We start from the raw sequence: 12,455 nt of genomic DNA, 5'->3' as shown, positions 1-12,455 counted from the left end.
CTGAATAAATGTAAAATTATATTCAATCGAAAAAGTCCTTTTTTACAAAAATGCATCCTTATATCAAATTTAGAATTGGAAAGGAAATTGAGTTGAACTTAGTAACCGCGAGTAGCTAACCATAGCTGCAGACCATCAGCAAACTTTGCCGTTTGGCGTTGCATCAAGAGCAGTTTATTACGGACAAACCGGTCAAGAAACTGGACGAGTTGGGTGGATGTAGTGATGTACTGTGCCTACCTCCATGCCGACGACGATTACGCTCGAGCCAGAGTGTGTGTATTGTCGCTTGAAAGAGAATCCGCATAATGAATCTAGTAGTGCCGTTGATGATTGATCCCGAGAGAAGAGATAGCAACTGTGCAAACGAGGATGTATAGTGACGTTGCAGGAGCTTACGAGCTAAAGCCTGCCAGACACGGGAAGAATATGGACAGCCAAAGAATAAGTGAGTCAACGTCTCTACTGGTTCCCTGCAGAACACACAAGAGATGTCCACACCTCTGTTCCAACACTGCATGCTGTCTCCCGTAGTGAGCCGATTACGGGCAGCAAGCCAGAGCTAAAAAGAGTGCTTTACTTTGGAGTCCGGATGTAACAAAGTAACCCAGAGGATTGCCGAATATATATAAATCAAGAACTAGAAAAAAAAATCATATACACAAAGGCCTAACTAGTGCTTGAACAATTTGTGGAGATATCCATCAAATATGAGATAAAGCTGGTAATGACTGTTACATGAGTAGCAACCACCAGTAACATAAAGAGAGACTTAAAACTGCAATATTTGCTTGTGGCTCAGAGAATATCTAAAATCAACTAATTTAACATCAAAAGATCAACCTTTTAAACGAAATATTCAACATTATTTCTTTCTAGGAATCATAGAGCAATGAAGTTCACAAACACTGGAGCATCTTGGCATTGTAAGGAGTTCTTGCAGGAAGGCACACTTAGCCTTTTCGGTATAGTAAATATCGAGCCTTAATTTCTCCAGGAATTTTGAATTCTTCAACAAGTATCTAACTAGCTCTGTTTCTCCTTCATACCCTGAGATCGAACGTTTCCATTCCACAAAGTTGAGCGATGATACCAAACACTGGGGAACTGTTGAAAACATCACCTTTGGTTCTATCTCTTTCTTACCACGCATGGATCGGTCCTTAACCAATTCCTGCAAAAACAGAAGAAAACAAGTTGACTAGAGAAGAAATATAGACAAAAGATTTTCACAAACAATATTGTATAATTCAGAGGGTTACAGACAATTATTTATTACCATTACTAAAGATTATAGGTTTGGGCAGCTCTCAAGAAAGGGTGGTAATAATTCAATATCAGATTTAGTAAATTGAACATTCAGACGGGATAAGTCACGGAACTGAAGCAGTACTGGTTCTGACTTTGAGTATTGAAAGATTTCCTGGTAAACAAGTAAAAAAGAATGTTACGGACGGTGAGATGCATATATATATATTCATTCATATATAGAGGCTCAAACGTTGAGATGTATACCTTCCAAATAGCATTGCCAACTACTAGCTCCCTGACCCTCGATATGTCGGTGATGATGTCATGAATCATGCTGCTACTGCATGTCGCATGGCCACAGTAAGGGAAATCAATATCTAGTTTGGCAGAGGGTCCCAAATTGACGATCTGAAAGTTTTTTGGTGAGGAGACCGTAGCCTTCAAGGACTGGAGTAGAGGTGCATCAATAACAACTTCAGTGAGCTCATCAATATAGACTCTCTTTAGTGTATGAGAGCGCAGTTGTAAAACAGTTGCGTTATCATCATCATTCAAAGATCTGGTGATGGTTAAATCTTCCAGAATTGGAGAGCCTGAGATAAGTTTCTGCAACGTGGTCTCGTTGAGATAGGTATTATCTACTAGATGCATGATCTTCAGACAAGGTAAGGAAACAAACTCAGCATTACTTAAGGTGACCTCGCAGAGTAGTAAGTGTACCAGTGTCTCACAGGTATATAAATTCAGGGGCATCTGTATGTCATGATCGCTCCAAGAACAAACATCAAGATGCTGAATCCTACACGTAGTCAAAACATCAATCCATGACGTGAGATCATAGATAGGACAATGATGAAGGAAACCAAAACATAGCCGGAGTTTGCGTATCCATAACTCCCTGTCCCTGTGGGAAACAAGAAACCTTTCAACGAAACTCACAAAAGCATCAAAGTTGGACTTGGAGAATGAATCGGAGTCTATGTCCAAATCAGGAACCCATCTCGCCAAAGATTTCTCCATCTTGTGGACAAAAGGCTTGTTCTTACTGCATCTTGTGTAGAGAGACGACAAAGTATTTCAGATATTAAAGGTTCTGGTAACTGGCTTATCAAATCTTCCTTCCCATGTTCACATATTTTGGTCTTCTTCTTCTGTCTACCCACCACCATTTTTATCTATTCACGCAACTAAACTGCATTACAGAAACAATCAACCTATCAAAACTGGAATCAGTTACTGAGTCATGCGGAAACACTAGGCTTGCATATCAACGTAAAGCTGGATAACACAAATAGAATTCTCAAAAACCCTAGTCGAAATTACAAATTTTTAACTGAACCAAGATGAAATCTATACATCAGTACTCGCCGGAAAGCTCCAAAATTTTCAATTTTGGACTCAAAATAACTACGTGAGAGCTTCTTAGGTTAGGGTTTTTTCAGCGTTTCGGAAGATTGACTTAAAATCAAGAGCAACAGTATAAGAAGAAGAGGAAGACGAACGTACCGGAATGGAGTTTAATTAGAACGGCAGATCAAAGTATCAAACCCTCCACAGTCATCTAGCTAAGCTTATAGAACCCTAATAAGCCTTTAGAACACTCTTGTGCTTTTATGGCGCCTTGAATTCGCCTTTTCGACTCCCTTCCCTTTGACACCATTTCAAGTGCAAACGCGTTGCCGTTTTATCTCTTTCGTTGGTGTTGATGAAACTGTGTGCTGTGTTCGTGATCAAAGGGAATAGTATACCAACTTGGTTTTCTACGGTCAGGACCAATAAAGCACGAAGATAAAAATTGGTCCAATGCAAAAACATTTCGGATTATAACCAAATCAACCAAGAAATAACCAAACATTTCCATTTGGACTTATCCGGAAATAACCAATTTTGTTCATGATGCTATAAACTTAATGACCCAAATGATAAACATATGAAAAGCCCACGCCTATATGGTCCAAATCCTTACCAATCATGAAAACTATAATGCAAAATCACAGAAACCTCACTAATCACTATGTTCTCTCTACTTTTTGCTAATCAAAGAAAGACGACTTCACATTTATTCGGTTGAGCGTCTTGGATTTTTGAGGAGGAGGATGACACTGTCTCTTCTCTCTTAAGACAAAGAAAGGAAGAATAGGGGAAGAAGGCGAGGACTAGGGACTCTCTTTTGGAAGAAACCGACAATGAATTTTAGAAGGGTTTGTTTTCCAGGAGGGAGTTAGTATATATTACTTTGGAGTCTGGATGCAAAGAGTAATGAAAATGTTATAATAATTTATCAGTGCTTCATCAAAAGATGAAAAATCCAAAAGACGCATAAAAGTATCCTACATTCAATAACTTAATACAACAAGAAACCAAAACCCAAAGAAACTGCAAGGGCTTGAATCAGACTAGTTCAACAATTCTACTAAGCTTTTGACTTGGACCACACAAAACACCTAGTACCGCTCTATGTAGCTGCAGCTTTTTGTTTCTTAGGCATGCGGTAACCACCAACAACACAGGCATGGTCACGCTCAAAAGGCTCCAGAGTCACCTGTTCCGCTGGCCTAAACTGCTCCTGCTGCAGCTTCTTCACCTCGCTCTGGAAGACTACTTCTGCTGCGACTGTAGAGTCGATACAGTTGGCCTGAAGGGAGTTCAAACATGTTTATTTAGTTTCGGACGTACAAGTTGATGTATAAACAGAAAGAATTAAATTTGTTTTGGTGTTGTAAGGAGGAGAATTAGAGTAAGGATAAGTGTACTGACCTTGATTGAGATAACAAAGTGTCCTCCAGTTTTGAGGAAAAATGAGGCATTCAGGGCTACGATTCTCGCCTTCAAGAGTTAGGCAAATAGATGGGTTTCAATTAAAAAAAGAATCATAAAACAGACAACTAAAAATGGAGCCAAAGATAAAACATTTATAGTTTCATTGAGAAATCCCTGCAAGCTCAGCTCAATCATTACAGCTACTACAATTGAGTCTCTCTAGAGACAAATCAAAACACGTATTCTCTATTTCGTCTAAAAAATGCAATGTCTTTATGTAACAAAACTGGAATTTGTAGAGAGTAAAAACTGAACATCTCTTTTTAAGGGAAATAAAAAATGAGTAAAAAGACTTTGGGATTAAAACAAATTTGCAAGTCGGAGCAGCCAACTTGGTGGCTGAAAACAAACAAAATACGGTAAAAAAGATTCAAAGTAGCATCAGAACTTGGAGTTTGCAACATTCATAATGTTCTGAAGGGGAATCCAAGTAAAATCATCATCTGCCGATTTCATGTACTGATTGTTTTTAAAACCAAAAAGATGCAATGCAGTATAAAGTAAACTTTGTGAATATAAAGTTAAAAAGGCAACTGCGAATGAAATAAAGAACCAAACCTGATCTGGTTGAGCAACATCAGAGAATATAACATCAACCATGCCAACAAGCATTCTGTACTTAGCAGGGTGTCTAGCATCTTCAATGATTGGAATAATATTAGTTCTCTTCTTTGCCATGTTCACCAAATCTCTACCACTTCTATGAGAAAACTCAACAGCGTAAACACATCCCTCCTACAATTCATATACCAAAGATAAGCCACAAACAAGGGAAAGAAAACGACCTGAGGACTAATAATTTGAGAAAAAGAATCATGGAGTGGTAAGAGGTTACACTTACAGGGCCAACAAGATCAGAAACATGAGAGACAGTGGTTCCAGAAGCAGCACCTAGGTAAAGTACTTTAGCACCAGGTTTCTAAAAAGGTTTAGCAAAGAACAAATTCAAGAACAAGTCTTACAAAACAAGAGAGTCAATATGTTATGTGTATAGATGTAAACTTACGATCCAAATGTTATCAACACCACCAAGAATTGCAGCAGCTAACTTAGATCTAAAAGGATTCCAAACTCTGTATTCAACCTTAGTTCCATCTTCATTCTGCAAAACCAAAGTAGACATACTATAAGAACAAAACCAACTACAAAAAACAATCCTATTTAGAACTAAGTCAAATCATCAGTTATCAAAGCCAATCCATACCTGAACAGAGATTCTCTTTTCATTGTAAACAGCTTCACCAGGAACCAAGTTCTTAGTGACAAGAGCATCTTCTTTACCCTTGGCAATAAACACACCAGCGTGTCTGTGAGGCTCCACAATCACTTTGCTTCCTCCTTTCATTCCTCCACGTCCTGGCCCTCCTCTTCCACCACGGCCACGGTCACCACCACGTCCTCGCCCACGAGGCCCACCACGACCTCCTCTGTCACCACCACGGCCTCCTCCTCCAAAGCCTCTTCCACCTCCAAAACCTCGACCACCTCCATCTCGTCCGCCCCTGAATCCTCCACCACCACGTCCTCCTGATCATAACAGAGTGTAATTAAAAATCTCTACTTTAACCTTTGAACTAAATTGAAACAGTAAAGACACAAAAGGGTCAAGACTACAAACCCTAAAACTCAATTTAAACTACAGAAACCGTAACGATACGAATTCAGACTTGACCAAAATCGTACTTTGAGTTCGAACCGAGTTACATACTATGGAGGCAGACAGAACAATAAAGATATAAACTTTAACTAGGGTTCTTACCTGTAAGTGGGGGTCTCATATCTGCTAGACCTAAAAGTGAAGAATGAGAGACGAGAAAGGAGGCAAAAACGAAGGCAAATGAAAAAGAGGTATGCGGTGGTGGCGGATTTATGAAGCCTCTGTGACTTTGCTTTTATATAAAATGATTTTAGGGCTTTTAGGGTTTATGCTTCGATAAAATTTTCTCGTATTTATAATTTGGCCCTTAGATTATGTAGATCCTTCACATTTTGTATTATAATTTAACTCTAGATTGGTATAAGAGATAGGTCCAAAATAGGGGTTGGATTTTGATTGGTGTTGGATCAAGATATATAATGGGCCGGTCTCGTTGGCCCAAAATGGGTTATTTATTACTTTGCCATTGTGAAGGCAGCTCGAAAGTTTTTTAGGGTTCCTCCTGATCTATGCTTGCTTATCTATGTTCGTAATCTTTATTTGAAAACACTACGTTAATACCCGCGCTACACAGCGGGGTTGTTTTTTATTTATTTTTTTGAATATTTTTATTATTTATGTTTTTGAAAAAATAATTTTGTATGTTGTTTGCAATAAAAAAATTATGAGCAAACATAGTTTTTGATGGTGTTTATTGATAATGTTTTAGTTTTTAATGGTTTAGCCAATGAAATAATGAAGAGAGGTTAGAATTTGTGTCCCTTAGATTCACTCGGATCCTATGGTTTGAAAATACCCCACGTCAGCTATCTGAATGATTTCTTTCTATTGGCTCTTGTTTTATGTATATTTTTATCCCATTTTAATCTCTTTTTCTTAATTTAAAATGTTTTAAAATACTATCATCAAATGGAAATGTGTTATAATAATGAGAATATGATCATAATATTTTTTTAACAAATATTTCAATTTATAAGTAATTTTTTTACAAATAAGACCATAAAACATAATGTAAACTATTAATGAAAGAAGGCTTACAACTAAACAATTTTTATAATTAATTTGTATATTTGTAATATTATATTTATTCCAATTTTATGTTATTGTAATTACAAAATAATTTTTAGTTTCATTTTATTTTGTTAATTTATAAATAATAAAATATGTCTTAATATTGAACTTTAAACCCTATACCCTAAATCATGAAATCTTGAAGCACATTTCACTATTTTTCAAATAACAAAGTAATATACCAAGAAAACATTTAAAACTTTTTACTTAAATTTTATTTACGAATTATGAACATATGAGGCATTAATATATATATATATATATATTATAATACATTAGTTAATTTATTCCATTGTTAGTTCTATTTTTTTTTTATATATGTGTTGTTGTTTTTTTTTAACAATAGAAAATTTAAACATTTCATCAATCAATAGGATTTTAACAAATCCAAGTTATTCACTCTAAATTGAGGAAGGAGAGAAAAATAGCCCATCAAATATGTAGTAAGGTGTAGTGTAAATTATACGATTAGTAAACTTCAAAGATTTGTTAATTTTAATGATTTTTTGGTTAAAGGCTAATTACAAATATGTAGTATTTTTCACAAGTGCCAATCATTCTTTTTTACATAAATATTGGTAAAATGTTATTTACAAAAAAAAAGATACCGAAGAAAATAACGACATTTTGAGAATATATACAAAAAAAAACCACAAGTGTATATTTATAGTATTATATAGTCAACGACACTTGAGAATTTGGATTTTTTCCCTTCACTATGGCTGATCCAAAACTGCAGAAGTTCATCTGCAATATTTTCTTCCAAACCGTGCAACTTGGCAAAAGAAATAAAGATGCATTAGCTTACATTTCAATTCGTTAAGTAACCTCAGGAAATAAATAACATAAATTATTAATTTCACTTGTACATTGAAAATATGACTACACATGCAAGTGCATAAAAAAAAATGTGTTAAGTTTGAATCTCAATAGCAAGTAGTAATGTAAAACTTTTTGTCAAACTTTTGTCAAAAAGAAACAGAAGTCTTACCATTTTGTCAAAAAGAAACAGAAGTCTTACCATTCACATATATCAACAGCAAAACTCGATCATCTAAACACTGAAATGGAATAAAATTGCTAAATCTAATCGAAACGAGGAATAAAGTAACCAAAACCAAAAAAAAAAATCAGTCCAAGCAGTTGTCAATGAAGTAGAGCTGCAAAAATTTCACATTACAAAAAGGGAAGACAGATAACTACAAAGAGTTGGGAAATTACGTTGGCTTTGGCTTCAATAAAATCACCACTCTGAAGGAGTAATTTTGCAGCTTCATTACAACCGGCCAACCGTCCTCGGCTTCCATGTGCAATGGAGTCTCACCATACTGAAGACAAATTATAGAATAGCAAAACAAGTGACAAAATCTAAAGCTCAAGAAAAGAAGAGTCAGGGGAGAACTTAAATCTAAAACAAAAACCAGACTCACCGGATCCATTGCTTCCAACTTAAATTTATCATATACATGTTAGTTCTTCTAATAGGTGCAAAATTCAACTGCAAAAACAGTCAAAGACATATCAATTAGAAATCGGTTACACTGAATAAATCGACTCTTTACCAAAACCTAAACGTGATACATGGTCACGTCTTTCTCTACCGACCAAACGATCCCACTTTCCCTAGGCTCGGGCTCGGCGGCGGTATGCAGTTTATCAGAAATACACAATATCATCAGAAAAATCAACTAAAAAAAACATCAATCGAAAACCCAAATTGAAAGTAGAACTACTGAAATTGAAATCTTCCTGCAACAGAGCAAAACAACTAAACGGATCAAACCCAACATGATTTAAACACTAAATCACTACAAATAACGAACACCCAAGCATATATTTTACCCTTCTGTGTTTCGAGCTCACCAGTTCGATTTGGATTGATGTATGTGACTCCTCACTATGAGAGGATGTTGTAGAACGTCGATGAATCTGACTCAGAGGGATAACGACTGAGAGGGATTAACTGAGACTGAGAGGGATCGAGAGTGAATGATAAGACAAACAAATTTGGGATCGAGTTTGAGGTTTTCTAATCGAGTTTCAGAGAGATCGACGAGAGAAGAGATTAGCCCAAAAAAGTTAGATCTCTAGTTATGTGACCTGGCAAAGAAAAAGATGATGTGTATTATTTGTTATAATTTAATTGGCTAATGATTTTAACTGATGTGTCAATACCAAATTGAAAGTTGAGGCTGAGGTGTCAAGCCCTGGAGATAAACGCATCCTGTTTTTATAGTATTGACTCTTATAGTTAGCTATGTCATCACTAGAGACCGAACGTTGTAGTCAAAGAAATGAAGAGGCCGTTGCTTCTAGAGACAGTATCAGTTCGTTGCCCAACGATTTGCTCATCCAGATTTTGTTGCTTGTCCCAACGAAAGATGCAGTGGCCACAATGGTTTTGTCAAAACGATGGCGTTACCTCTGGACGTTGGTGCCTAAAATCGAGTACATAGACACTAGTGATGAGTGCGAAAGCGTTTGGAGGTTTCTTGAAAAGTTATCGGAACTTCACAAGGCACCTTCATTAGAAACTTTGTGTATCCAACTCGGTAGAAAACGTCCTACTAATGTAGATGTTGGGAAATTGGTTGCAAATGCAGTTGATCGCTTTGTGCGCAAGGTAAAGTTGGAGCTACTCTGGACCGCGGAGCCTACCAGTTTGCCTAAGAGCCTTTACACATGCAAAACGCTAGTGGAAATGACTCTTTCGGGAAAGATTCTTGTGGATGTTCCTTCTTCGGTTTGCCTCCCGTCACTCAAAATATTGCGCCTATTCTTTGTGATATTCAAAGACGAATATTCTCTCGAGAGGCTTGTATCAAGTTGCTCAGTTCTTGCTCGATCGAGAGTGTACCTCGGCATCAATGATTTCTTGATCAGAAACCCTTTCCCCATGGTGAATAAGCTTCGCTTAGATGTGCCACGTATCTTCGTTTTATGCAAAACTGATGACAAGTTTCTTATAACTATCCCAATTGTCACGTCTCTTTTTTTATCTTTGAAAGACCCAATGGTATGGATTCCATAGCTTTTATCACTGTTTCTCCCTCTATTCGTCCTTGTTAGTTTAATCATGTTGCTTAATATTGTCAGCTGAATATTGTCTCTGTTGTTTAAAGTCATTGCAGGCTCTTAAGTCTAGTGGCATTACCTTCTCGACTTCAGCGCTTTAACCTATGTACAATTGGCCATCTTTGGTTGCATCAACTTTCAATAATTCTCAACAACTCTCCTCAACTACGGTATCTATATATCCTTGTAAGTAACAACACACTATACTTGTTGTTGTAGATTGATTCTTTGATTCATACTCTTAAAAAAATTATGTATACTTACTTGCATCCAGAATAAAAATGGATATCGACCCGGGAGTCTACCATTGTCATGGTCATGGAACCAACCAAGTTTAGCCCCCAGATGCTTGTCGTCTCATTTAGAGGAGTTTGAGTGGGAGGGATATAAAGCAAGCAAAGAAGAGGAACAGCTCATGAGATACATACTTGCTAACTCAAAGTGTTTAAAGAAAGTGACAGTCGCCTTGATATCAACCTCCAATCTTGAAGAGACGAAACAGGATTTAAAATTTATGCCTTCAACGTCTGAGCTTCTGTTTGAATGAAGAATATATTCTCCTCCTATTTGCTACAAAATCTATATCAAGAGGATTAACACAGACAGTTAGTCAAGCTATTCTATTATGATATTTTTTTTTTTTTTTTAGTAATTATTTGCTAGTCACAACTGTTCTTGTACGTGCTCTGGTATGCGACTACCATTCAATATTTTAAAGGAACAAAATCTCCATTTGATTTTCGTTATTAGCCACGTAGATACCTACATAAGTCACTCGTGTATAATTCTATTTATAAAGTTGACAAATGAAAAAAAAATACTACTCGATCGCCACACACCACACATCATACATCAATAGGGACAGGGAGAGAGAGAGAGAGGAGAAAGAGACAGGACCTAACACAGAGCCCTTAAAAACAGGAATAACGTTATACTTGTCATATATTTGCTCTTTCTCAACAAAAACAATGAGGGAAGATAGGGAAAGAGGAGAAGATGAATTGTCATGGCCTTTGATCGGAGCGAAGAGTAGTGTAAAAGAAGAAGTGAAGAAACAGCTATGGCTTTCCGGTCCACTCATCGCCGTGAGTCTTCTTCAGTTTTGTCTCCAAGTTATCTCCGTCATGTTCGTCGGCCATCTTGGCTCTCTTCCTCTCTCCGCCGCCTCCATCGCCACCTCTTTCGCCTCCGTCACCGGTTTCAGCTTCCTCGTCAGTTTTCCTCACTCTCTCTTTTTTTTTTAATCCATATCTTATAAATTCACACCTAATAATTTTCTTCTAAATTTGCACAAAGAATGTCTGATTTTGAAACATAAATTGGTTAATGGGTAATATTAATTTACTTGTTTTCTTCTCTATATGCACATTGAGATTTTTCTTCTAACATACATATATCTCTTTCAGTGCCGGCGCTGACCCAGTGCATAAAGTGCATTTGCACCATGTCACAATATTTTGGAAAAAATTATAAGGTTTTTAGGCTCTTCAATATTTTATATTTTGACAAAAAAATCCCAAAAATACTGAAAATCTACAAATAAGACCTGTAAATTAGGAGAAAAAAAAAATTTGGCACAAGGTGCAAGAAAAGTTTTAGCCGGCCCTGATCTCTTTAACCCCAAGAAGAAGAAGAAGAAAACTTTAACATATATCTCTAAAAAGAGAAATAATAGTAATTTTATAGTAAGGATATTTTTTTTTATTCATCGTATATGATGGACTTATCACAGGCCACCTTGTTTGAATATCCTAGTTGAAGTTGCGTAAGCAACTTCTCTGCCACTCATACAGTTACGCAACTTCTCTGCCACTCATACAGTTACGCAACTTCTCTGCCACTCATACAGATTTAACGACAAGAAATATATTCAAACAAACTTTGTCATTATATGGATGGACCAAAGTGAAAAACGCCAAAATAAAAAAAAATAAAGAAGTGAATTATTGCTTATATTTTCCTACTTGAACTTGATACCAAATTACCAACCCACTTTGTCAAACATTGAAACAGTTACTGTGATGATGTCAACGAATCCAGATTTAATATTGTTTACAAATTGCGTTGGACGTTTACGTGTGAAGCAAGAAATCTACACTGATTCACTTTTTTTTTCCTTTTCCATATTCCTCATGAACAGATGGGAACAGCTAGTGCGTTAGATACACTTTGTGGCCAATCGTTCGGAGCAAAGAAGTACGGAATGTTAGGGATACAAATGCAAAGAGCAATGTTTGTTCTTACACTAGCTTCTATTCCTCTCTCCATCATCTGGGCAAACACAGAGCACTTTCTTGTCTTCTTTGGACAAAACAAAACCATCGCTACACTCGCTGGCTCGTACGCAAAATTCATGATCCCGAGCATCTTCGCCTACGGTCTCCTTCAATGCTTTAACAGGTTCTTGCAGGCACAAAACAATGTGTTTCCTGTGGTTTTCTGCTCTGGAGTCACCACTTCTCTTCATGTCCTTCTTTGTTGGGTCTTGGTTTTTAAATCTGGTTTAGGGTTTCAAGGAGCTGCTCTGGCCAACTCCATTTCGTATTGGCTTAATGTCATTCTCTTGTTCTGTTACGTCAAG

The 12,455-nt window shown here is 36.7% G+C and overlaps 2 protein-coding genes, 1 long non-coding RNA gene and 2 pseudogenes across 7 annotated transcripts in view; 2 read left to right on the top strand and 3 right to left on the bottom strand.

Moving 5' to 3' along the window:
• Positions 807 to 3,459, bottom strand: LOC104727491 (annotated as a pseudogene).
• Positions 3,565 to 5,961, bottom strand: LOC104727478 (probable mediator of RNA polymerase II transcription subunit 36b). Of its 2 annotated transcripts, none has more exons than XM_010446583.2 (7): positions 5,831 to 5,961; positions 5,276 to 5,598; positions 5,078 to 5,173; positions 4,913 to 4,990; positions 4,630 to 4,806; positions 4,009 to 4,077; positions 3,565 to 3,886 (listed from the first exon to the last, which is right to left on the bottom strand). In XM_010446583.2, the coding sequence occupies exons 1-7, from the start codon at positions 5,847 to 5,849 to the stop codon at positions 3,707 to 3,709; spliced, it is 942 nt and encodes a 313-aa protein (XP_010444885.1). In that variant the 5' UTR covers positions 5,850 to 5,961; the 3' UTR covers positions 3,565 to 3,706. The 2 variants fall into 2 exon arrangements, with proteins under 2 accessions (XP_010444885.1, XP_010444888.1); XM_010446586.2 differs by having other exon boundaries at positions 4,009 to 4,072.
• LOC104727475 lies at positions 7,321 to 8,896 on the bottom strand. 3 transcript variants are annotated; one of them, XR_002035068.1, is made up of 3 exons: positions 8,405 to 8,896; positions 8,021 to 8,297; positions 7,321 to 7,574 (listed from the first exon to the last, which is right to left on the bottom strand). It is a non-coding gene; the product is annotated as an uncharacterized LOC104727475 (long non-coding RNA). The 3 variants fall into 3 exon arrangements; XR_002035069.1 differs by having other exon boundaries at positions 8,021 to 8,548; positions 8,642 to 8,896; XR_758209.1 differs by having other exon boundaries at positions 8,663 to 8,896.
• Positions 9,057 to 10,421, top strand: LOC104753250 (annotated as a pseudogene).
• The window catches only part of LOC104727459 (protein DETOXIFICATION 16-like), a 3,665-nt gene continuing 1,908 nt past the window's right edge, over positions 10,699 to 12,455 (top strand). Inside the window, exons 1-2 of one of the 2 annotated variants that reach the window (XM_010446573.2) lie at positions 10,699 to 11,085; positions 12,015 to 12,274. In XM_010446573.2, the coding sequence (XP_010444875.1) occupies positions 10,843 to 11,085; positions 12,015 to 12,274 (503 nt within the window). In that variant the 5' untranslated portion in view covers positions 10,699 to 10,842. The remainder of the gene's footprint in view (positions 11,086 to 12,014; positions 12,275 to 12,455) is intronic. The other variant, XM_010446567.2, reaches the window with a different exon arrangement.

This window comes from Camelina sativa, chromosome 2, assembly GCF_000633955.1.
Source record: "Camelina sativa cultivar DH55 chromosome 2, Cs, whole genome shotgun sequence".
Lineage (NCBI taxonomy): Eukaryota > Viridiplantae > Streptophyta > Magnoliopsida > Brassicales > Brassicaceae > Camelina > Camelina sativa.
This window is presented reverse-complemented; position numbering and strand designations above follow the sequence as displayed.